At 35.8% G+C, this 26,876-nt stretch overlaps 1 protein-coding gene across 13 annotated transcripts in view; it reads left to right on the top strand.

Moving 5' to 3' along the window:
* Positions 1-26,876, top strand: part of ADAMTS20 (ADAM metallopeptidase with thrombospondin type 1 motif 20) — a 210,223-nt gene that overhangs the window by 72,185 nt on the left and 111,162 nt on the right. For 8 of the 13 annotated variants that reach the window (XR_014845094.1, XM_085024338.1, XM_085024337.1 and 5 more), the window contains 7 exon segments: positions 8,629-8,712; positions 9,347-9,471; positions 10,808-10,848; positions 15,692-15,797; positions 17,762-17,908; positions 20,248-20,389; positions 22,041-22,145. Coding sequence is in view for 5 of the 13 variants with exons in the window: in XM_085024338.1 (XP_084880464.1) it covers positions 8,629-8,712; positions 9,347-9,471; positions 10,808-10,848; positions 15,692-15,797; positions 17,762-17,908; positions 20,248-20,389; positions 22,041-22,145 (750 nt within the window). In the remaining 8 variants the exon portion in view is untranslated. 13 annotated transcript variants of the gene reach the window in all.

Raw genomic sequence — 26,876 nt, 5'->3', positions numbered from 1 at the left:
GTATAGGCCTACACACACACACACACACACACACACACACACCCACACCCACACACATATACCCCATCTGGGCCATTCCTCATTCCTAGATTACGGTCTGCTCTTTTGAAGTAATTACTGAAAACATCCCTTTCATGCTCAGGAGTGTCTTTGCTTTGTTGAATTATATGTTCCCACATTTATGGACATTCAGGGTATTGGAACATATCTCATGGCTTAAAGTATCTCTATTCACAGATAGGGAATGCAAGCCTACTTGGCTGTAAAGACTTGGTCAGAACACATCTGTAGGCTATTATAAATTTCCCTAAACAAGAACTCTCCAATTAAGTTCATTGTGACTTAAAGATCCCAAGACCTTGTTATTTAACTTATCTATAACATTTTATCTTTAATTCTTGTAAGTGCTAAGAATACATGGTCTGTGTTGCTTAACACAGTATCTGGTATGAAGTGGGCACTCAATGGTAAAAGAATAAGTCAGTAACTGATTAAAGGGATACTTTTTTTCAGGATGAATCCAGTATATCAAACAAAAAACAGAGAAAATCCAAAATGATTTTCTAAAATGTGTACAGGAGTTCCTGTTGTTGCTCAGTGGTTAGCGAATCCAACTAGCATCCATGAGGACGTGGGTTTGATCCCTGGCCTTGCTCAGTGGGTTAAGGATCCGGCGTTGCTGTGAGCTTTGGTGTAGGTTGCAGATGTGGCTTGGATCCAGCATTGCCATGGCTCTGGTATAGGCTATCGGCTACAGCTCCTATTGGACCCCTAGCCTGAGAACCTTCATATGCTGTGGTTGTAGCCCTAAAAAGACAAAAGACCAAAAAGAAAAAAGAAAATAAAATGTATACAATGTGGATCTGTTTTGTTTACTTGAATTTTTTAAATGACAACAAATCCATATATACAGATTTATCCTGATGGGTTTTAAACATCTGCATCTGAAGTAATTGTCTCGTTGTATAATTATCTAGATGTGAGTGTGGCTTGCTCATTACGAAGGGCTTTTTATGAGAACTTTGACATGGGGGATGTTGATGGATATGTCGGAAATTTTATCAATTATATGGAACAGTATGGGATAAACAGCGATTTTAAATGGTTAAAGGAGATATTCATTAAGAAAATTGGGAAGGGGATCAAGATACTGAAGGAAAATTTTAGATTTTATAAATGTGACAAGTTTCATAGCATGTTCAGTGACAACCCCGATATCAGTGCTTTGGAAACACTGATTAGAAGAAGTAAAGGAGGAATTCCCGTCGTGGCGCAGTGGTTGACGAATCCGACTAGGAACCATGAGGTTTCGGGTTCGGTCCCTGCCCTTGCTCAGTGGGTTAACGATCCGGCGTTGCTGTGAGCTGTGGTGTAGGTTGCAGACGCGGCTCGGATCCCGTGTTGCTGTGGCTCTGGCGTAGGCCAGTGGCTACAGCTCCGATTTGACCCCTAGCCTGGGAACCTCCATATGCCGCGGGAGCGGCCCAAGAAATAGCAAAAAGACAAAAACAAAAAAAAAAAAAAAAAAAGAAGAAGAAGTAAAGGATCACAAGAGTAATTTTCCCAGAGTAATTCTGGAATACCTACACACAGTTTGGGTGATGATGCTTTCCTCAGAAAGTTTTGTTATCTGTATTTTACATAAAAAAATCAAGATAGTCCCTGTTCAGAAGGTATTGGGATATATCTGGAGATAAGATGTCCATGGGAGTTTAAAACTAGCATTCCTTCAGGACTTCCTGGAAGGTAAATCTGCTTCTGAGATTGCATGAAACAGAAGACCAATGCATATACGTCTCAATTTTTAGATTTCTAGTTCCATTAGGAGAGTCAGTTTCAGTTAAGATGAGATGTTTGTAGAGGCAGTAAGTTGGTCTGCGTTAAGCTTACATTCACAGGGAGATGCTGCAGCAGGCTTGGAAATAGGGAACTTTCCAAATATAGATGAGGTAGGAGGAAACATTTTGGAGGGTAAGTCTCTCTTTTGAGGTATTTTGGGTTTTATGCATGCTTTTGTTCCTCCTAATGGGCGAATTTCAGATGACTTCTAAATTACTTGGGGTTTTGGCTCTTTATTCTTTTTCTCTTTCATTGAAGGTTCACATAAGGATATAGGAAAGTCAGCAGTCTTTTTGGTTCTGGACATGTATTGTTATTTTCTTAGTGAAAAACAGTGGTCACAGCCATATTTGTAGGTGCAAACAATGTTAAAGATGAAAGGAAACTTGGAAAAAGTTGACAGACTCTGGTTTTGCCTGGAACTCTCTTAGTTTTAGCGTTAAAAGTCTTATGGTTCCTGGAAATCCCAGTCATGAGCAAACTGGGACAGTTGGTCACACTACATAGTGATTGTCAAATCTAATCCAACTTGTTTTATCTCCACTTGTGAAGTCCATTTCCAAAATTGCTCGAAAGAAGTAAGAGGAATGCTGTCTCCACATAACTGTCCCCAGATGTTTCCAGTTGAAACATATTTTGCATATTTTGTCCTAATTTTTAAAAAGGCATTAACTGCATTTATTCAAACACACACTTGGGGTATTGGGAGTGTTTTTCTGGTCATAGTAATTTAGAAAATAGACAAGGAATTATGATTTGGACTTGGAATATGATTGAGGGCCATTTAAAGAAAAGTTCAAAGTGATGAAAGAGTTTTTCTATTGCACTCCAGATATAGTGGGAGAAGTTGCTTTCAACGTTGAGCAGATGGATTATATACATAATTTAGAGGGAGGATTATCTACCCTTACTCATCCTGTACAAAGTAAACAATTATGCTGTCTTCTCAGACTTTTGCTCTGCTTTCAACAGTTTAACAATATCTGAGTGCAGTGATACAGAAATAGTCTGTGTGATTTAACTGACTTTTTTGTGTTTTACTTACCTTGTAAAAGTAGCTTAGTGATCTCTATTCAAAGACTTTCTGGAAATAACATTAAAATTAGCTGGGAAGAGCACATTTGTAGTGTATAGTATATCTAAAGAAATACGTGTGTATTAAATGCACAGGGATGATCAATTATTTGCTATTCCAAAGCCTTTATCCCTAGAGAATTTGAGTGACATTATCAGGTTAAAATGTCACTTTACATGCATTATCTAACTACCAAAGTATTTGTAAACTAGGAAAATTACTTTCTTCAGCAGATTTATTTTGGTATTCAGTGACTTAATGTTTAATAACCCTTGAAAATACTTACCTGTGTCAGAAACCTCTACACAAGTTTACAAAGATTTAAGTTAATAATACTCACTTCGTTACAGATTTAATAATGTAAATTTAAGGAGCATCATTTGATTAGTCCTATTTATTGAAACACAGGTGCTTTTGGAGGTTTTTATTAACTAGAAATCCTAACTTTATTACCTTGCATTAATATAATTGCTTTCAATTCTTTGATTTGCTTTTACTGATGTTACTTAGGCTAGGGAAAATTTTGTACCACACCAAAGTAAAAACTAATGATTTACTTTCATCTTTATGTTTAATCATTTGTGTTACCTTTACCTTCAACTCAGTGCTCTGCTTGTTCTTTGTACATATCTACTTTGTGCATATGTGGAATGTCATTTTCTAATTTAAAAGCAGAAAAACATCTTTCCTGGTAAGAGCAGTGATGTTTGTAAACAAAATCTATTCGCTTTGTTAAAATTAGCTTTTTAAGATGACTTTGAAGGTGAAGATGGTCAGAAGCTACGACATCTAGTTATAAGATAAATTACTCCTGGGGATGTAGTTTATAGCAGGACCATAGTTAACAATACCGTATTATATATTTGAAAGTTGCTAAGAGATTAGATCTGAAAAGTTCTCATCATAAGTAAAAATTGCAACTATATATGGTGTTGACAGTTACCTAAACTTATTGTAGTGATCATTTTGCAATATATACAGATATCAAATCACTGTTTTATACCTTAAACTAATACAGTGATGTATGTCAATTATCTTAGTAAAAATAGCCTAAATAATTTTTTTAAAAAAAGGTGGTCTCTAAACATACCATACACGAATGTTTCCTAGAGCCCTATTTGGAGATTATTTCAAAATGGCTAGTCAGTTAATGGTAATAGTAATTGATTCATGCTTTGCATAAACTATATTTTACCTAGGATTTTCTTAAAATATTTAAACAATTCATTACCATTTATTTACCTTTTGCTAATTCTCTGTGAGTCAATGTTTACAACTTTATGAGACCTGTAAAGAAATGTGAATTCTGTATGCCAGGGAAATAAACACCTAAAGAATAAAAGATGGAACCCATTTTAGAACACACTAAAATGGAGTGATTGTAATAATATGTAGCAATATTATGGAGCTTCATAGAACAGAAAGGTACCTTAGAAGATCTGATCGAGCATTGCTTACAGTGTAGTCTGTGGGATGGAATACTAGTCCTGTGGCAGGTTTCATGGAGGGAAAAAGAGCACTTGGCTAGATAGTTCTGTGAAATGCTGCTTGTAATACGTCTTATAGATTGCATATACACATATGTGTGTATATGTTAGCCTAGTCAAGATTCCATGAAGATACCTGTGTTTTTTGTTTGTTTGTTTGTTTTATACTCAGCTTTGCTCAAACTGTGAAATGATTTTGTTCTTTAAAACAAATGTCCTCACACCCCTCTTCCAACATTAGATAATGCTGTCAGGAGTGTGATGAGTGGTAAAGGAGTAATCTGATACACCAGGGCACTGTGACCAAAGATGCTCAGTGCCTCACTGTGGTTGTGAGTATTAAGACAGAGAGCAGATGAACCCATTTCCAGAGTTAGGTAACTGGCTTGTAACTAGTAAGAGCTAGAACTAAAACCCAGGTCTCCTGACTACATAGAACTTCTGAGACCATGGTCAAGTGACTATAGCAGGACAGTGTCAGGATCCAGGGTGTGAACTACATCAGAGCTCTGAAATACCTTCTCCCAGGAGCTGCTTAGGAAGGACTTAGGATAGAATGCTGAAATTCCATAAGATCATATGAAGTAGTAGGAGCTGAAGATAAACTTCCTTGGATGGAAACTGTTCTGTTGCTTACTAACCACCTAACCTTCACTGTGTTACTTCACTTCTCTGCACCTTAGTTTCTTATCTGTAAAATGGACACAATAGTTTCTACCTCATAGGATTCATCGTGAGAATTATTAAATGGATGAGTATGTTTAAAATCAGGTCACATTTTGCATTTGATAAACGTTCAATAAATATCACATCTATTTATGTATTTATGAGGAAGTAGCAAACACAACATCCTGCGATTCTGTGATCTAGCGGAGGGTGGTAGTTTTAGGGATGAGAGAAGCCTGTTGTACATGGTAATTAGAGAAGCCTCTGACGTGACCAGTGGGCTTTCTGGTCATTCATCTTCCTGATTCACAATTCAGCTTAATGGAATAGTTGGTCAATAAAAGCCCCTCTAAATATCCAAATATGGTAAAAAAAAATTTACAAGTATAGCATATGTAAGCATATAGATTATAAAGGTCAATACATAAAACAATAGGAGGTTATACAATTAAAAGATCAAGATGACCTTGAAGAAACGTGCCATTTTAGTGTAAAAACAAAATGTCAACCTGAGGGGTTTGGGGTTGTATATGAATAATTATTTAAGTTGAACCATCTGCTTTTGGATCTTTTACCCCTGGAAGACTGAATTTTTTAAGGGTAGAGATCATATGCTATTCATCTGTGGATTAGGTAAGCAACACACTATTTGACAGTCAGTAGATATTCAATAAATATTGAAAGAAATAATGAAAATGTGATGCTCTTGGATCTTTTGCTTTCAATTTGCCATTCTATGATAACTAATTTGAAACACATGAACTAGAACTGATATGTAACATATGCCTTTTCTTCTGAAAGCGTTTTTATAAGTACTAGTAATAGCCATCATTGCTGTGAGTCAGGCCTGATCTAAATGCTTTTTGTACACCATCTCATTTAATCTTTATGGCAGCCTGATAAGTAGGTGTCACCCACAAGTGGCAGTTAGAATTCGAACCTGGGCCCATTTAATTTAAAGGACTGTGCGTTGTAACATTGCTCATCTTGCCTAATTATATGAATTATCTTTTCCCCAATGTTATATTTCAAAGAAATTTTGCCGGAGTAATATATTTAAAAACATACTATCAGAACGCTGGGAATGTGTTTTTAAATTCCAGTGGTAAATTGGTCACTTTTCAATAAAGGTACCACATCTGTTTCCTTCTGAAACGGAAAATATTTGTGGCAATATATTTTATATCTAATATTATAATATCAAGATTGTCATTTGTAGTCAGCATATCTCAGGCATGGGTACTTAGCCATTTTGGTACTTCACAGCACCTCAGCTCTTTTCTTTGGGGTCCTGGGAATGTGTGATGGCCTGTGATAAATCTTCACAACTGGTTTTCATTTTTAGAGGAAAAGAGCCTTTGGGGGATACCTTTGAGGTGCTGTGTTTACCTTGTAATTTGACTTAGGAAAGTATCTACTTTTAACCTCACATGATCAGAGAATAACTATGAGGTCACAAATATGGGTATCCTTTTCTACAGTAGGTACTCATTTTCCATGCAGCTTTAAATGTATATATTAATCAATTCAGCCCTAGATTCCCACAGCTCCCATTTTAAAGCGAACAATACTGCAGTACTAACAGACTAGCTGGAAATTGCTAGTCATCTTCCTCTTCCTGTCTTAGCTGTACTTGTTCTCAACTCCACTGGGTGATGACCACTCTTGCCAAAAAAATACTAGAGCCAAAGGCATCACTGGGGGTAAAGATGGTAAACCTGTATTTGCGGCTGCACAGCTAAAACAGTAGGAAAGATGCTGGAATGTGTATTAAGTTCATGACCTTATGGGGTCAGCATTTCCAGAAATGCTTTTGGCTCTGGTTTTAGTATCACTCCATATGGTATTAGAAGCAACAGCAGCTGGAGTTCCCAGTGTAGCTCAGTGGGTTAAGAACCTGACATAGTGTCTGTGAGGATGCAGATTTGATCCCTGGCCTTGCTCAGTGGGTTAAGGATCCTGAGTTACTACAAGCTGTGGTGGAGGTCACAGATATAGCTCCAGTTCAATTTAGGGAAACTTCCATATGACCCAGGTTCAGCCTTAAAAAGAAAAAGTAATAAAATAAAAGAGAAACAATATTTGCAGTCGTGTTATTCATTATGTTGAAGCAACTTTGGCTGATGGGGTGAGGGCCTCACTACTGGTACTTCTAGGAAACTGTGAGCTCCACAAGGTCAGGGACCATGTCCTCTTTCTTATTGCTGGGTCTCTAGTCAACAAAACAAGGAGTAATTGCTGAATATTACTTAAATAAATGAGGGGTTCTCATTGTGGCACAGTGGAAATGAATCTGACTAGCATCCATGAGGTTGCAGATTTGACCCCTGGGCCTTGCTCAGTGGATCAGGAATCTGGCCTTGCTGTGAGCTGTGATGTAGGTCACAGATGCAACACAGATCTGGTGTGGCTGTGGCTGTGGTGTAGGCTGGCGGCTGCAGCTCTGATTTGACCCCTAGCCTGCGAACTTCTATGTTGCAGGTGTGCCCTAAAAAGCAAAACTAAATAAATAAATAAATTTTTAAAAATTAAAAAAAAATTAAATAAATGAGAGAAGTAGCATCTCCCTGAAAGAACTGCTGTGTTGCTTTGAGCAGTAGTCCAGGAGATGGGGATCCAGGTGTCAGAAGCATTTTTCATTGCACAGGTGGCCCAAGTCTAAAAGGTATGCAAAGCAGAGGCATTGACCATGGAAGGGCACTCCTGCAGTGTGGCAACCTCTATGGTTGTTACAAGAATTGGATATAAGTTAGTGAATTGAATTGCATCTTCATTATGAGTTCCAAAATGAACCCATGCAGAGTGCTTTGTAGACTTGTGTTCTCCAGTTTCGGAGATTGAAGGACCAGATTGTGAAGTGTGACCTCTACTATGGTTCTTTATGTGATTCTAGATGAATTTGTCTCCATGGAGTCTAGTGGTGCTAAACAATTAAAAAAACATCAGCATATTCAGAATTGAAACTAGGCAACCATGGGAGAAAAGATCAGATAAAACTACCAGAAAAGAATAGGTAAAACTTACGTATTTATTTTATGGGGTATTGTAGACACGAAAGTTCTGGATTGTGACACAGAATGTAGTGCATTTCTTGCTGACTCATCTAGAACAGTATTTTCCAAACTCTAATGAGTGTTCAGATCACTTAAGGATCTTGTTAAAATATAGATTCTGGCTCGCTAGTCTAGGGTGGGTCCTGAGGTTCTGCATTTCTCATCAGCTCTTCATGATAAGGATGCTTCGGATCAATAGACACATCCCAGTAGCAAGATTTAGGATACTCTTTCTCAAACTTGGCTTTACATTTGAATCATTAAACAAATGCCAGGGAATTTAAAAAGATGCTGATGCTTGGGCCTCAGCCCTAGAGATTCTGATTTAATTGATAAGAGGTGTGACCTGAGCTTCAGGATTTGTGAAAGGCTCCCTAGGAGATTCCAGTGTGACCAAATTGGAAAACTGATGCTCTCAGACTGGTTTCTGAGAAAAAGATATTCATTTACCTTTGAGAAAAAGATATTCATTTTAGACATCTAATCTCTACATTTTTTTTCTTTGCAGGTTGCAGCAATCTACAAGGACTCAAGTATAGGAAATCTTATAAACATAGTAATTGTAAAATTAATTATAATTCATGATGAACAGGTAAGAAACAGTTGTAAAAGTAGCTACCCCATTGTAGTAGGCTCCCAGCAGGAATATATATATGTGTGTGTGTGTGTGTGTGTGTGTGTGTGTGTGTGTGTGTGTGTGTGTATGGGGAATCATGAAACTCTTATTAGAAATGAGATTAAAAATTTTTTATGGTTAATTTACAATGTTGTGCCAATTTCTGCTTAAAAAATCAGATATTTTTAAAAACTTGATGTGAAAAGGAGTGAAGTTAACTTTTTCTGTTGAGATGGAAATATCATGGAATGACAACAAAGGAAGGCACAAAAATTAATAAACAATTTGAAATTTTAAGGTTAAAAACATTCAAGTATTCACTGTGATAATCCTGATGTTGAAGGGTTTAAAATAGGGTAATTTTGAGAAGTTAGCTTTTAGATCCTAAGTGTTGGCTATTTCCATTGAGAAGGTTTCATTCGATTCTGTTTTAATCACACTGTTTTAAGTATTGCTAGAATACATTTGCAATATGAGTGAGAGGATGCCGTTTCTTCATTTGCCTGTGAAAATGCTATTTGATAAATTGCATAAACACGGACATGCTGGGAAGGAAAAGGGGCTGTGAATATTTTGACATAATGTTGAATTGTTAATTTTTTGTGTGCAGGAAGGACCCGTCGTCAGTTTTAATGCAGCCACCACCTTACGCAACTTCTGTTTATGGCAACAAACTCAGAATGTTCTTGATGACGCCCACCCTTCCCACCATGATACTGCTGTTCTTATCACTAGGTACGGTTTAGAAATAACCCTTCCCACCGAAATCGTTACTCTTTCTCTCCTTCATGATCACCAGTACTTCTTGTTTCCTTAATTCTTTATCAGCTATACGCAGAAGCGTTCTATGGGAACTTCAGACCAGAGCACTGGGCTGATCCCTTAGGAAATTAGCAATGTCAGGTTGCTAAGTAATAGTTTGACCTAAACAAAATAATTTCCATAATATATTAGTAAGAAAATAAGTGACTTGGGAAAATTATGTGGAAATTAACATAGTTATGGAACTGAGAACACATTTTGTTCCTTTACTTGACCTTTCAGTCGCTAGGAAAAGAGAATCTTTGAATTTATTTTGGATTCTCTATACTTAAAAATTATCTCCTCCTTGTTTTGATGCTCCATGCCTGTCTTAATTACTGGGTGCTTTTGCTAGGGTTTTTCTCAGACCTATTTATTTATATGAAAATCAGTTGCCGCTATTATAAAATGATTATCCATTCTACAAGAACCGTTATACATTGTTAATTCACACCTTTGTTGCAGCAACACTGATGCTACCAAAACATTAAGATCCTGGATTTATTGTTTGTTTGGGTTGGTTGGTTGGCCAAAGGAAAAAAAAAATTCTGCTTGAGGGTCAGACTCAGAGCAATCTTGGCTTTCCAGAGCCTTGAGATGAAAACCTTTAGTCCATGTAAAACAGCTGATATATAGTCCGTGGACTTTATCTCTTTTCCAAACTAAAGCAGAGTCAACTCAAATTTAAACACAGTATTCTCTTACCAGTCCATGGTTCTGACCTGTGTTTATAGTTAGAGGCTAAGCAACAGAGGCTGCAGACTACAGATTATAAAGATGGGAAAGAGGAAAAGGTCTGTAAGAGGAGACTATGAAGCAAGAGACTAGAGAATGTCCTATTGAATGGTTAGGGACCAAGTATTGCAAAAGCGAAAAATTTAAATTTGCGAACATCTGAGAACATCATTAATTTACAGTAGAGGAGGACAGCTGAAGTTTGTGATGACATTAAAACATCAAGAAGAGAGTATAATTAGATAGGCTGCTGTGTAAGTAAACAGAGAGAGGTGAAAAATACACGTAAGAGCTTTTCATTGAAGCTGGTTAAGCTTCACTGTTTACAGTGATCTCGTTCATGGAACACCTATTGCTTATTAATAGGAAAAAGTAGTGCATTACTCTAGGTTTAAACGTATGGAGCGCTTGAGAGAACTGAATTTGAGAAGTCGGCTGAAGGTAATAGTCATGTCATAGTTAAAGCTGCTTTATCTTTGTTGTGGCTTGCTGAAAAAATATTTTCTGAAAATGCTTCAAAATCTTTTGTTTTAAGGGAAGACATTTGTGGAGCTAGAGAGAAATGTGACACCTTAGGTAAGTTATTTTGTAAATTAAATACAGCTTATGTTTAATGGTTTATTGAATTACTTAAAATGATCTTTCTTTTATGATTTAAACCTCTTCATCCATGATTACAGTGTCACAAGTATTTGATTCTACTGCTATAAGTTTTAAAGAATAGTAATATTTATGTTATCAGTTGATTACTAAATATCAAGTACTGTGGAAAGTTTGACATATTTAAAGTGTTGTTTTATGTAATATTAGATCCATACAAAATAATGCATAATTTATGTGCAAATTTAAAGCCAAATAATTAATAGGCATGAATCCACCACCAGATTTCAGAATTACAAATTTTTCAGTACTATTATATGGCCTGGGTTAAGGCCTTACTCCACCCCCTTGGACTTCATCAAGAGGTAGCCAGTAGCATCTATTTTGAATGTGCCAGTTCCTTCCATCTTTTAAAAACTACTTTTATTGCATGTGTACGCATTCCTAAAAGAAAGTGTTTGGCTATGCTTCTTTTTGCACTTTAATTCATGCATTTAGTTCACTGCTACACAGTATATCATCCATGATTCACATATGTATATCCTGGCAGGAGATATTTGGGCTGATTCCAGCTCTTTTCTATTTATTGTAAGAACCAAGGCATATTCCTATGATTAGAATTGTATGTCATTAAATGTGCTAATGTTCAACTTGATAAGATATAGTAAATTATTTTCTCAAGTGGTACCAGTTTACACCTTTTATCAATAGTGTATTGGCATTACTTTTGATTATGTTCTTATCAACACAAAGATCTTCAAATTTCTTAGTTTGGCCAATCTAATGGTAGCTCTAATTTCAGTTTTTTAAGGAACCTCCATATTGTTCTCCATGGGGGCTGCATTGTTTTACATTCCTACCAACAATGTAGGAGGGTTCCTTTTTCTCTGGGACAACATTAAATATACCAACAATTTTTAATAATTTCCTTTTCTATTTCAAATCTTCTTCTGAGGTCATTTTCATTTTTTTCCCAAATTATGTGCTTCTAGAATTCCTTCAGTTATGATATACTGAAAATTTCTCTTTTTTAATTTGTTGGAAATATCTCTAATTTGCCATTATTCTAGGTACCAATTCTAGGTTGATAAGTATTTTCCCTCAGTAGTTTGATATATTATTGCATTGTATTCTGACATCTATTGGGAAATTTTTTGTCTGCTTAGTTACAGATTCTTTAATATGTCATTTATTCTGACTGCTTGTAAAATTCTCTTTGTCTTGGATAAAATTCAATTTCATTAAAATTTGTCCTAATATAGATTTTAAAATTTATCCTGCTTGGAATATGTTCTGATTTCTATATCTTCTTACTAATATCCTTAGCAATTCAAAAAAATTCCCATCTATTTTTTTCTAATTTTGTCTTTCTATTCTATCTCCTTGCTTCTGTCTAACCCTTAGTATATTTGTATTAAGTCTTCTCCTCCTATCTTCCATGCTTTCATTTCTTTTTCTCTTTATCCTTTATTCAAGCAGCTATAACATGCATTTTATTATTTTCATTTTTGGCTGCATCTAATTTGGTATTTCACACATCTTCTGAATTTTCCATTTCAACATATGTTTTCAATTTAAAATATCCTAGTTAGTTATTATTCAAAATCTACCTGTTCATTTTGTTTACATTCTTTTTATATTTGCTCTTATTTGCAATGCCTTTCATGTTTACCTAAATATTTCATTTCAAGTAATTTTATATTCCATCTTTGACCATTCCCATATCCTAAACATTTGATAGCCAAATATGTGGTTTCTGCTTTCTCTTATGTCGACTTATTTGCTTTTATGTTTGGTGATATCTGATCATAGCTCATATTTATTTAATATTAAACCATAAGATTTGTGGTGGACCACTTAAAAAGTGTGTGCTTTCTTCCAGAGAGGATTTTCAGTTGTTTTTGGTGTAATCCAAAGGGTGTAATGAACCAGCATACCTGACTTAATGCAAAAAAGTCAGAATCAGATTCTCTACTTTGAAGATTCCTCTAGCAAGCTCTTAGTCTCTGGATCTTATTGCTTTTATCAATATTTGCCCTCAGAGTAGCTTCTTTCCTTTCTTTTGATTGCTTACCATTTAGGATGTGGCTCAGGGTATAAATGTTTATATGTAAGAATGTATGCATGCATGGTTAAGAGAAAAGGACAGGGAGAGAATCTGTGTTAAGATTTTAGAGGTATGAGGATTTACTAGTTCTCATACATTCTAGGCTCAGTATTCATTAAAAAAGTAGTTTTTTTAATTACTGGCCTAATTTCTTTGTGGTAGGAGGATTGTCTAGAAACTCTAATCTCCTACAAATGTGGAAGCAGACACCTGCTACTCTAGCTTTTACAACAGACCCCCTTCTATTCTCCTTGCAACCCATTCTCTGTCTTTGTTAGAAGTATTTTATGAGTCAGTCATCTGAGAAGAATCCATTGACTATGTTGTATTTCTTACATTATCTATGCCTTGTTGTCAAATCTTTATACTAAAAGTTAAGTATGAATATACCTGCCATATCTTACTATTTTTAAAAATGATTTAGTGCTAGACATTCTGGGCTTTTCATGTAGAAGTGGGTGGTCTTTAGTCTCCATTAATTTTTTGCAGTTTTCAGCCACTCCTATGCACATAAATCATAATGACATCTAGAAATATAGACTATGGCCACCAAAGTATTCATATTATCCTTTAAGTCAGGGTAAAGATGATGATAATGATAGCTGGTATATTTGAGTGCTTCCTATATATCATACACTATATTAAGGTTTTACATGATTTAACTCATCTAATCTTCACAACAAACCTATTAAGTAAGACATATTATTCTAATTTTTAAAATGAGGGTAAATAAATAATTTGCCCAAGGCTACACAGCTTGGATTAACACAAGTTTTAGTATTTTATTTTCCCATCTAAAATATGTGGACAAAAATAGCAAACTGAAGAGAGTTCTTAATGACAAATACAAGATGTTGGTAATAAATACTGGGTTTCCTGCTTATTTTTGCTTTTGCAAGTATTGTTGCCTTAGTCTCTGAGCATTTTTACAAAGTATGTTGAAAAATGGTTTTTATTCTTCGAGATGATAGATTGTTGCCTCTGGGCAGGTTCGGGCACTTTCCAAACATGGAGAATCTGTATCAGATCTGGGCCTGTGCCACTTTATCCTCTCTCTGACCAGATTTAGAGAACCCTGAATCAGCAGGAGTGAATCTAGGCACAAACCATCAGCCAGCTGTTTGGTACTGTTTGGGGGGTGGTTTGCCCAAGCAAGGCTTTTTTACAGTAGGGTCAGAAAGAGTGCATATCTTTCCTTTTGTTAAAAATATATTGGTCAACGAACTTGTTGGTCTGACTTAATTTAACTTCTATTTCCATAAAGCCTTCTAATTGTTAGGAAATCTACTTTAAATGCTGAGAAAATGTCAACATTGTCAACACTGGTGATGAAAAGAATACATAGGAGGAGAGAGCTTAAACACAGTAGCCAAGTCTATGTTCTCTATATTAATGGAAATGTTATAAAATTAGGTTGTGATGATGGTTGTACAACTACAAATAAAAAATTGTATAAACTACCCATAAAAAAGAAATTTCAAAATGCAAATTTAATAGTAAAGAACTGGCTATTTTCTATACAGAAATCTTTTTTTTTTTAAATGAAAGGAATCATCATAGGAGAAAGACAAATTTACAAGCAAATATTGAGGCACAGTGAAAGTAAAATAAAATGCTAATTCGATTGATAATAAAATGGTGGATTGTTGTAAGGAGCACTTTTTTTGAATTTCTTATTCTAGATTAGGATTATATCTATTGTAACTCTTGTTGTCTTTGGTGGCCAGCCAGTTCATGCTGTCTTCATCTTTCAAGCAGTGATTTGAGTTACACACTGTTATTTAAATGTGACTAGATCTTGACATGTGATACATTTTCCATTGCTTAAATAGTTGCAGAATCAAGGGCTTGCAATCATTATGTCACTATAAAGTTTTATTTAACACATATTAAATCCAGGCACATTTCTAAGCATTTAAAATGTTTGTACTCATTCAGTTATCATCTGGTAGTTGAATAATTGTATGCTACTTCAGAAAAATTAAAGAAAATTCATAATTTATATGTTCTGTGCTATTTTCTTTATTAGTGCTATTACATATTTAAATACTCGTTACCTAACTTTCCTACTATTTACACTAAAATGTGGCCTTACACTTCATTCTTCTTGTAATACATGTTCTTTTCTTTTTCCTGTCTTTTTTTTTTAATATAGCGGTAGTTCAGGGAGAGGAACATTCTTTTTTTTTGTGTGTGTGTCTTTTTGCCATTTCTTGGGCCGCTCCCGCGGCATATGGAGGTTCCCAGGCTCGGGGTCTAATCGGAGCTGTAGCCACCGGCCTACACCAGAGCCACAGCAACATGGGATCCGAGCCGCGTCTGCAACCCACACCACAGCTCACGGCAACCCCGGATCGTTAACCCACTGAGCAAGGCCAGGGATCGAACCTGCAACCTCATGGTTCCTAGACGGATTCGTTAACCACTGGGCCACGACGGGAACTCCTTTTTCCTGTCTTTTTAAAAATTGCTCACACATCCCATATTTCAGATTATTTTCTTCAGTAAAAGAATCCAAGAATTTGCTAAAAAGATTCAGCTACAGAAAAATCATTCAGTTCTTTCTTTCTTCACCTTGTAAAATGTTCATGCAATATTAAGAGTCAACTGCACTCATTTCTGAGTAGTATTGTCAATGATAAAGCCTTTAGTGCTTTCTTTATGATTTTGGTATTTCCCATTTTGTTGAAATACAAACGTGACATTTTTCAGGTTTAGCAGAATTAGGTACCCTGTGTGATCCTTTACGGAGCTGCTCTATTAGTGAAGAAAACGGACTCAGTGCTGCATTTACCATAGCCCACGAGCTTGGGCACGTGTAAGTACCTTTGGCCCCCTCAGTAATGTGCCTTCTGTATACCATTGCATAGATGCCTAAAATCCCATCTTCCATTGAGTAATTAGCACCTTTATTTCTTTATAAAATATTAGTAGTGTAATCTTCACCCCTGAAATGCTAACTCTGGCTCTTTTGTGATCTATGTTAGGTCAGACAGGCTGCACAGATCAACAGACTAAGCAAAGAACTAGAACTTGGGAGTTCTTTTATTTCATTTACTGTATTGGATTACATGACAAGCACTTCTGGCCTCTATCCCTTGTTATCCTATACATGACCAGGTACTGTGCTCTACCATCTAATGGGAGGGCCTCCAGGGGCTCCTGGTTCTGGGGAACTCCAAAACTATTTGTAGTACCCACTCATTTCTTGCTTTTCTACCTCAGAGCCCCAGCAGAGGATGTAGCCTGTGGGAAATTTCTTAATCAGTATAAGATTTTTAAAACACTTTTTCTCCCAGTTCTATAGTTCTGGGGTTTCTTTTCTTTTCTTTTTTTTTTTTCCTGCTTGTTGTTGTTGTTTTGGTAAAAAATTTGGGACTTTCGTATCTGCTCCTACATTATTAAAAAAATTCTGCTGGGGTTTTATGTTCCAAGGCTGGAGAGGCTCTGATTTCCCATGATACCCTAGGAGCTCCCATAGAAAGTTAGAAACCCCTAGATGCTCATCATATGTAAAATGATTCCACATGTACCTACAGCACTCTTTTTTGGTTATCTAGGAATGAGGAATTGAGGCTAGACTTATCTCTCTTAATTTGATTACATTTTCTCTTCCTGTTCATACCTTGACATCATTTGAGTACTCAGGTGGAATTTCAAGTTGAGATCTTTTTTATTAAACTAGTGCCTCTTCAGTTCCCTTTAGTATGGTTATGTCTTATGATCATCAGCCAGATGCACACTCACATTTTCACGTTGTTTGTTGAAGTGGTGGACAGGCGAAGGAGGATGCCTGGGGTACATCATGCGTTACAGCAGCATAGGGAAAGCACTGCCTGCTGGTTTCCAAAGGTGCCAGCTAGTGGAAGGATATTCTTTTTTGTTGTTGTTGTACAGCTATATTTTATTTTTTATTAAAGTATGGTTGATTTACAATATTGTTGGAAGAGTATTCTTGCAGAGGGTATCATCCTAGACAATTACTTTCTCCCTGAGAAACTCTGTAGGTGTCTTTAGAATATCGGTAAGTTGTTTAATGAAAACATTTATTTAAGTACAAATTTCAGCAGGCAAAGCCCTGAATGAGGTGGTTTCAATGTTCCTTCTAAATGCGAGTTTTTACTTGTGTCCTAAAAAGAATGCGTAGGATCTCTTGCTGACCAGCTAATTAATTAATATCACTGTTCTTGTAAATATTTGGTTGCCCTTTAGAAATATTTCTATTATTCTAGTTCTACCAGTCATCATTTGTTGATTAGAGACCAGAAAGAGCACTTAGGCTATTTCATGTGAAATAGATGGAAACTATAGAATAATATGGATTTAAGGATTAAAGAAAGTTGAAAAAAAATTTTTTTCTTGCCTTTTTTTTTTTTTTGATACAGTAGCACTAGGTAATGGCCTGGAATTTAGTGTGGTAGAACCTTTATCTACCCAAACACATCTCCTAGGGCATGCTGTTGGAAACTGCAGGTATTTTTATGTGAGTGCTATGCATACTGTGATAAGGTGAGACAGAATCCAAAGATTTTGATTGTTTAAATTCAGATACCAAATTAACAGACTATGCTACTGACCAAAGTTATAATCCAGTGTTTCTTAGATATAATGTGCTTCTAAACACGAAGGTAACCCTAGAGTTATAATATTTTATGGAGAGATCAAGATCCTGATGTAATGAGATTTATCTGCATTTTAGATTATACTATAAATATGAGATTGATTTCTAATGTTGCATAAATATTTTGGTACTCATTTTTAAGTGTTTATTTTTATTTTCAGATTTAATGTTCCACATGATGATAGTTTTAAATGTAAGGAAACTGGAACTAAACATCAATATCATGTAATGGCTCCAACTTTAAATTACCACACAAGTCCTTGGACCTGGTCAAAATGTAGTCAGAAATATATCACTGAATTCCTAGAGTAAGTGATTTATGTTACTTTAGTTAAATCATTGAACATTTATTAGGTTATAAAATTTGAAACCTGTATGTTCTTTTAGAGTGGTTCAATTTCTTTTGAGTTTTTTTATTGTTTGAATTAAGCTTACTTTCACTGTACAATTGGATGTTTAAATACAAGGAAGGAGTTCTATTATTTTAGTCCTAAATAAATAATTTGGGGGGTGGGTGTCAGTTCAGACTTAGCCATCTTTTTTTTTTTTCTTTTTTGGCCACACCTGCAGCATATGGAAGTTTCCAGGTCAGGGATCGAATCTGAGCCACAGCTGCCACCTAACCACAGCTGTAGCAACACTGGATCCTTAACCCACTGTGCTGAGGTGGGGCTCGAACCTGTACCTCTGAAGTGATCCATGCCACTGCAGAGACAAATGCTTGATTTTTAATCCACTGGGCCACAGTGGGAACTCCTAAGTATCATTTCTTAAAATTGGGGCTCTCAATTATGGTAAAAACTCCTTTTAGGAGGAAGACTTAATGAGAATCAAAACTTCCTTGTGCATGTTTGAATTTTTTCAGAAGCTCCTAGGTAATATTTTGAGAGGAGTTTGGGTGGTTCAAGTTTGAAGTACCCTTGCAGGATGGAGAAGAGCTAGCATCAAGTTATGAATATTCCAAATAACTCTCTAAAGCCACAGGGTATGGGGTCTCTAGGTTTACCTGTTCTTTTGGAGGCTCTTCCTTACTCTGAAGAGAGGAGGCAGATGTAGGTTTTTCTTACCTTGTCTCATCAACTCCTACCAGGCTTCTCTACTTCCAACTTCTTATCCAAATGGTGTTCTATCCTATAGCTACTGAAAATTGTCCAAAAGGCAAGGCCAAGCTCTTTCCAGGTAATCTTTTTGTGGAAACACAATCCCGAGGCATGTAGTTTTAGTCACCTATCTTTATGAGAACTATGGGAAAAATGAAACTGGGTTTTGGAATATATGTTTATAAATATATCCCTTAGTTTTAATCAGCACTGATCATTTATCCTTACATGGAAACTTAATTTAAAAGCACAACATGGAGTTCCCATTGTGGCTGAGTGGGTTAAAAACCCAATATAGTGTCTGTGTGGATGCTGATTTGATCCCTGGCCTCGCTCAGTGGGTTAAGGATCCGGTGTTACCACAAGCTGTGGCCTGGGTCGCAGATGTAGCTTGGATCTGGTATTGCTATGGCTGTAGTGTAGCCTGGTAGCTGCAGTTTTGATCCCACCCCTAACCTGGGAACTTGCATGTGCCTCAGGTGTGGCCCTAAAAAGAAAAAAAGAAAAAGCACAGCACACAGTTGCTGATCTATATACATGGCTTCCTAGAGCTTTGTTCAATTGTTGACTGAGGTATCAATTAAAAGTATCAATGGGTGTGCTTATTTATGGAAGGGGTAATATGATTCCCTCCAATGGGTATTTGAAAAGTTGCACATTCACTTTTTGGACAAAATTTAATATGCCTGCTAGCTGGTAAAGAACTTCCCCTAAATATTTCTTCCAGTTATTGCAGTTGAATAAATTTCTTTGAAACCAGTGGGAATGACTGAACATTTTCACAAAGCTTTCCATAGAGTACACATTGCATGACAAACTAGGAGTATCAAACACACATTTTCACCACTATCTACCACTTTTCTAATTCCTTTAAAGATATCATATGTTTTAATAGCACCTTGCAAGGTAGACATTACCACACTCACTTTACAGATGACCTAGGCTCAGGGATACTAAATGCCTTTTCCACAACATGCATTCAGGGAGGTGGTGCAACCCAAATGCAAACTCTCAAAGCTGGCTTTCTTCACTCTGTGTTATATTCTTTTCTGAAAAAACAAACAAAAAAACCCTCTGAGATGGAGACAGCATTACACTATAACACTTTTTGAGTTTCCTTTGTTTTGCTGTCATTTAGAACTATAAATGTAGTTTCCCAGATGATTTGAAAAACTTTTATGCATTTTGACAATGTGGACATTAGATATAGTGTATTGCTGTTGGATAGTAAAGCAGATCAAAAGTGTAATATGATCAAACTAGGAGTATATGTTTCAGACACTGTATTCTGATGAATTTATCTTTGTTGTTGTTCTCTTTTTTTTAAAATTACTTTTAAGGCAGTTGTGGGGACCAAATGAGAACAAACACATAAGAAGTCTTTTATAACCTGTGAGGTTTTCTCACTGACTTTGTGTGAGTTAGTTTAAAAATTAACTTTGATATTCTCTTTGAAAGTGCAGAACTGCAGAAAATGTGATAAAGAATCTTATACTGAAATGCCTATGTGTGTGTTCACTATATTGTGTTTTCTATCATTGTTTCAGTACTGGTCATGGGGAATGCCTCCTTGACAAACCAAATGGGAGAATATATGATCTCTCTTTACAACTTCCTGGATTGATGTATGATGTGAACAAGCAGTGTGAACTTATGTTTGGTCCTGGATCACAAGTGTGCCCCTATTTGGTAAGAAAAATTCTGTCCTTTTGTTTGCACACTACCATAAAGTTGTGGTTAGAATATATTTCAAAAAGTACATTTATTTTGGGCAGAAATGGTGCTGAATAGAGCTTGAAAATTTTTAAGTATTAGAAATATTTGGCCTTTGTCAGAAAGGGGGTTACACAAAGGGGGAAACTAAAATTTCTTGAGTACTTATTGTATGCCAGGTACTGTGTTAGAAACTTAAAAAGTACCGTTAACTCTCACAAAATCCTTTGAAGCATCCCCAGTCAGAAAACAGAGCCACAGAGCTGTTATTGAAAATTAAAAACTTTCAAATAGTTATTTTCAAAGGATATTGTTTTGCAGGTGGGAGAAGACAAAAAAAAGGTTTTGATAATGAATTGCGTTAAAGGCCCCAGGAATCTATTAGACTGCATTTTAATTTATACAGATTTGAATCCAAAAAAAATGGAACTTGGGGCGTATTGTTTAGTGTTCATTAAACTACTACTTTATAATTTATTTTGAGGATTTTTTTCATAGGTCAGATACTTGAAATTTCCACTGAAATAATTAACACTTTGACTGGATCTTTGCCCAGGATTTTGTCTTATTGGGGGGTAAACTTAGGATTTAGTTTGAATAAATGGCACTACTTGGTGAATTCGGGCCTTACCTTTCCAAGCAGAATGTTCATTCCATTTTCTTCATTTCTATATAAATTTTTTGCCAGATTTCTTACTACACTACTAGATTGTGTGGTTCATTGGATCAGGAATTCAGCCTTATTCACTCATTTAAATAAAGATATATCCCCAGGGCTTAGTTCAGGATCTGCCACATAATAGGTGCCAGGGAATAAATACTTACTGAATGTTGAATGATTGAATCCATGATTGCATGAATAAGTGAGTGAATGAAAGTTAGAGTGAGCACAGGGACAACCAAGCAATTCCACATAGGTAATATTATTCCTAAAAATCTTAAATTTATAATTGTCAAATTTATAACATACACAATGGAGGGGGAAAAGATTTACCTTAAATTTTTGTTATAAAAGATGTATTTCTTTCCGACCTTACTTAGATACTGAATAAACTTTGAATTTATATTCAGAAAAAGAAAAGGATTATCTTGGGTATAGCTCCTGTGAGCTTCTGTGGATTTTTATATCTTGTGAAAACTTCAGAACCCTTTGTTCAAAAGTTAAAAGTATGCATTATATTTACAAAATAGGAAGCCAGTATACATTATACAGTATTTCTATGCACATTATTCATACATTCCACTGTTGGATCAAAAGAGACTTTTGGAAACTCCTTGTGAAGAATACTTATCAACAAAAAGTCCTTTAGAAAAATATCTTGCAAAGAGAAAAATGTCTCATGTTAAGTCTGAATACTTCCACTCCAAGTGCATCTCTTCCATTGTTCAATGTTTGATGAAAATCCAAGAACTTTTAAAAACAAAATGTTGCTACTGTTTATTGTTTAGAGGGAAGAATCCATGAGTAGGACTGACTTAGTAAAGATATTTTACTGATGATTTCTGATTGTTTGCGAAACCAGGAAGTATCTAGGGTCAACTTATAAACTGATACATGACACTGAATTGATGCAATGGTTGTTGTATTATTTTTACAATTGTTTGCCTGCCTTTTGTTACTCTACAGAAACAATGCAGGCGTCTCTGGTGCACCAGTGCAGAAGGAGTTCACAAGGGCTGTCGTACCCAACATATGCCACTAGCAGATGGAACAAACTGTGGTCCTGGGATGGTAGGTTTTCTCCAAGGGTGAGTTTTGTATCAAGAGATTATCCAAGGATGTGATTGCTCTGTATTTCAGCACTCTTTCTTTCCACTGTCAAACTCTGTTCTGCTAGTTAAATTATTGCTTTTGCCGTATTTGTTTGATGTAGTATGTTGTCAGGTGCATTAAAAATTTAATTTTACCCTCTTTTCTTCAATATCTAGCAGATAGACAATTATAGTTAAACAATTATATGGACATTTGGTTATCTAAATGTATGTTAATCTTGTTATTAAAATGACTGTATGAGTTCCCTTTGTGGCTCAGTGGGTTAAGAACCCAACTAGTATCCATGTGGATGTAGGTTTGATCCATGGCCTTGCTCAATGGGTTAAGGATCCAGCTTTTCCACAAGCTGTGGTGTAGGTCACAGCTGTGGCTCGGATCTGATGTTGCTGTCACTGTGACATAGTCCAGCAGCTGCAGCTCCAGTTCAGCCCCGAGCTTGGGAACTTTCTTATGCCGCAGGCATGGCCCTAGAAATAAAAAAAAAAAAAAATGAGTTCAGACATAAATATTTCAGCAAATCCCCCAATTCATGAATGTCACCATTGTAAACCTTTTCTCCAAACAATTTCAGATAAGTATAATTGAAAGTTTTAAATGGCTTCTTCAGATCTTTATTGGTTTTACATGTTTTAAAATACATTATACCCCTAGAGTAAACTGCCTGCCATACTCTGTCTTTGCCATTCTAGCACCAGGCATGAACTTGGCAGAACTAAATCTGCCAACATGATGTCAAGTGATAGGGTTCACCGTGATAGTGAAGTGTGTTGTATGAGAAGATGAAGTCAAACTGTACTTGGTGCTCCAAGAGGAAGGCAAGTTCGTCGGTCTTGGTAGCCAGTGTTGTGTGCACTGCATAAGTTTAAGTCTCTGAGCTACCTTGGCATGGAAGGAACACTGCTTTGGCCATGGGTTGGCTAGTGCTGCCTCTCTTGGTAACTTCACATCAGGCAAAAGTAAAAACTCCTTAAAATTAAGGTCAGTTCAGTAACTGAGCTTGTGCCTTTACCACCTATTGCTTCATTGAAATGTTTGTACCATCTACTGCCCTTCTCTTGAATCACTTTTCCATCGAAAGGCATGTGTTTTCCACGAATATCACTCGTATCACGAATGCATTGCTTATTAAAGGGGCGAAGTACACAGTGAAATGCTTTAGCACTCAGATTACTTTGTAATATTAGGATAAAAAATCTAGCAGACTTCAGTTCATAAATTTAAGCTAGAACTGAATTTCTATGTTTGAATTTTAATTTATCTAAAATTTTTTAAATCTGAGCATAAGAATCTTTTTTTAAAAAAAAAATTCATTTTTCTCACTTCTTGTGATCAGTACTAGTAATTGGCTTTTGGGGTTGAAGAGGAGTGGCATTTGTAAGGGTTACTGATTATCTGAGGGTGAACAGAGAAAAAATCCTTTCTGAATTTTGAGTAGTAGGCTGCTAATGTTAGCCCAGTGGATAAAAAACATGTTCCAAGATGCTCACCTGATTCAAATCTAGGATGTGGCCTTAGTGCCTTAGCTAATTTTTAAATTACTGTATGCAGTGGACCTTCAGGCTAGTTTGCATGTGACTAAAATACAGATTGGCATATTTACAAATATCAAGAGAGACACTGTAACTAATTCACTGAGCAGTCTAAATCCAGCTTGGGCATAAACATGATTTTTAAAATATGAATAAAATGCGCAAGTCCTAGTACACATCTTGATGTATTTTAACAAATGTAGATGGTCTCATGTTCTAATCTTGATTGAGAGGTTGGCTATTTCCATCACTCTAAAAAGTACAGTTTCACCTCTTTGTAGACAGTTTCACTTTTTTCAAGAGGCACGTCCTCTTTCTGTTTCTATTTCCATAGATTAGTTTGTCTCTTCTTCATTTTTATTTCCTTCCAGTTGGGAGATAAAACTGACATATAGCACTGTATACGTTTAAGGTATGCAGCATAACGATTTTTTTTTTTCAGCATAATGATTTGGCTTACATACCTCATGAAGTGATTATCCTAATACGTTTAGTGAACATCCATCATCTCATATAGATACAGAATTAAAGAAATGAACAATGAAATCAACTATATTGAATAAAAAATATGCACCAAGAAAAGAAAACGTATTTTTCCTTGTGATGAGAAATCTTAGAATTTACTCTCTTAACAGTGCTCATACATAACATACAGTGGTATTAATTACATTTACCTTATTGTGCATTGCCACGCTGGTACTTATTTATCTTATAACCTGAAGTTTTTATTTTTGGACTACCTTTATCAATTTCCTTCTCCTCCCAACCCCCTGCCTCTGTAACCACAAATATGATCTCTTATTTTTGAAGTGCAGTTGACCTACATCATTATGTTAGTTCCAAGAACACAATAGAGTGACTTGATATTTCTGTACATTTCAAGATGATCATCATGATAAGACCAGTTACTGTCTGTCACTGCCTTTAATTATCGACTGTATTCTCCACACGGTACACTTCATACATATGACTCATTTGTTTTCATAACTGGCGGTTTGTACCTCATAATCTCACTTACTTATTTCTTTCCTTCCCCCAAATCTCCACTATGGCAGCTATCTGTTTCTTTCTGTATCTGTGAATCTGTTTCTCTTTAGTTATATTTGTTTATTTGTTTTGTTTTTTTAGATTCCACGTATAAATGAAATCATACAGTATTTATCTATTATCTGGCTTATTTCACTTAGCATAATACCCTCTAGGTCCGCCTGTGTTGTTGCAGATGGCAAGATTTCATTCTTTTCTTTGGCTGAGTAGCATTCTGTGTGTGTGTGTGTGTGTGTGTGTGTTTGTCCATTCATCTATTGATGGATATTTTGGTTGCTTCCATATCTTGGTTATTGTAAAATAGGCTTCACTGAACATAGGGGTGCATATATCTCTTCAAATCAGTGGTTTTTTTCACTTTAGATAATACCCAGTAATGGAGTTGCTAGATCATATGGTAGTTCTGTTTTTAATTATTTGAGGAGCTTTCACACTGCTTTCCATAGTGGCTGTACCAATTTATATTACCACCAGCAGTGCACAAGTGTTCCCTTTTCTCACCAACATTTGTTATTTGTTGTCTTTGTGATGATAGCCATTCTCATAGATGTGAGGTGATATCTCATGGTGCATTGGATCTGTAATTGATCAAAATGAGATATGATGTCGAGCATCTTTCCATGTGCCTTTTGGCCACCTGGATGTCTTCTTTGGAAAAATATCTGTTTAGGACCTCTGCGCATTTTTAAATATGATTTATTTTTTGATGTTGCATTGTGTGAATTCTATGTATATTTTGGGTATTAATCCTTTATTAGATATATTGTTTGCAAATATCTTCTCCCATTCAGTAGATAGCCTTTTCATTTTGTTGATTGTATCCTTTGCTGTAAAGGAGCTTTTTAGTTTGATGTAGTCTCATTTATTTTGCTTTTGTTTCCTTTGCCTGAGTAGACATATGAAAAAATATTACCAGGATCAATGTCAAAGTACATACTGCTATGTTTTTTTTTTTCTATAAGTTTTTATGTCTTACATTTAAGTCTTTTTTTTACTTTATTTTTGTATATGGTATGAGAAAGTAGTCCCATGTAATTCTTCTGAATATGGTTGTTTAATTTTTCCCAGCACCAGTTATTTATTTTTATTTTTATATTATTATTTTTTTTTTGCCTTTTTGCCTTTTCTAGGGCCACTCCTGTAGCATATGGAGGTTCCCAGGCTAGGGGTCTAATTGTTGCTGTAGCTGCTGGCCTATGCCACAGCTACAGCAATGCCAGATCCGAGCCGTGTCTATGACTTACACCACAGCTCACGGCAACACCGGATCCTTAACCCACTGAGCAAGGCCAGGGATCAAACCCGCAACCTCATGGTTCCTAGTCAGATTCGTTAACCACTGAGCCATGACAGGAACTCCAGCGCCAGTTATTAAAGAGACTTTATTTTCTTCATTGTATATTCTTGGCTCTTTTGTCATAGATCAACTGACTATAAGTGCATGGGTTTATTTCCGGGGTTTCTATCCTGTTCCATATCCTGATCGATATTTCTGTCTCTGTGCCAGTGTCATAATGTTTTGATTACTGTAGCTTTTAGTATGGTTTGAAATTAGGGCATGTGATACCTTCAGCTTTGTTCTTCTTTGTCAAGAATGTTTTGGCCTCTTGGGGTCTTTTGTGTTACCATATAAATTTTAGAATTATTAGTTCTGATTTTGTGAAAAATATTGTGATTTTATAAGGATTGCATTGATTCTGTAGATTACTTTGGGTAGTATTATCATTTTAACAATATTAGTTCTTCCAATCCCTGAACACAGTATACCTTTCCATCTGTTTGTGTTATCTTCAGTTTTGTTCTTTAGTATCTTGTAGTTTGCTGAGTACAGATCTTTTACCTCCTTGTATTTATTTCTAGGTGTTTCGTTCTTTTTGATGTGGTAGTAAATCAGATTGTTTTCTTAAATTCCCTTTCCAATAATTCATTGTTAATGTATAAAAATGCAACCGATTTCTGTATATTAATTTTGTTGCTTGCATTTTTACTGAATCCATTCATGAGTTCTAGTACTTTTTGTGGCATCTTTTGAATTTTCTGTTTATAGTATTATGTCATCTGTAGAATGACAGTTTTGCTTCTTCCTTTCCAATTTGGATTTCTTTCATTTATT

This window comes from Sus scrofa, chromosome 5 (assembly GCF_054392235.1).
Source record: "Sus scrofa isolate SSC_HxYL_T2T_F1_AM1 chromosome 5, Sscrofa_HxYL_maternal_Yorkshire_Landrace_v2.0, whole genome shotgun sequence".
NCBI lineage: Eukaryota > Metazoa > Chordata > Mammalia > Artiodactyla > Suidae > Sus > Sus scrofa.
Note: the sequence above shows the minus strand (reverse complement) of the source record. Positions and strands in the feature narration are given on the sequence as shown.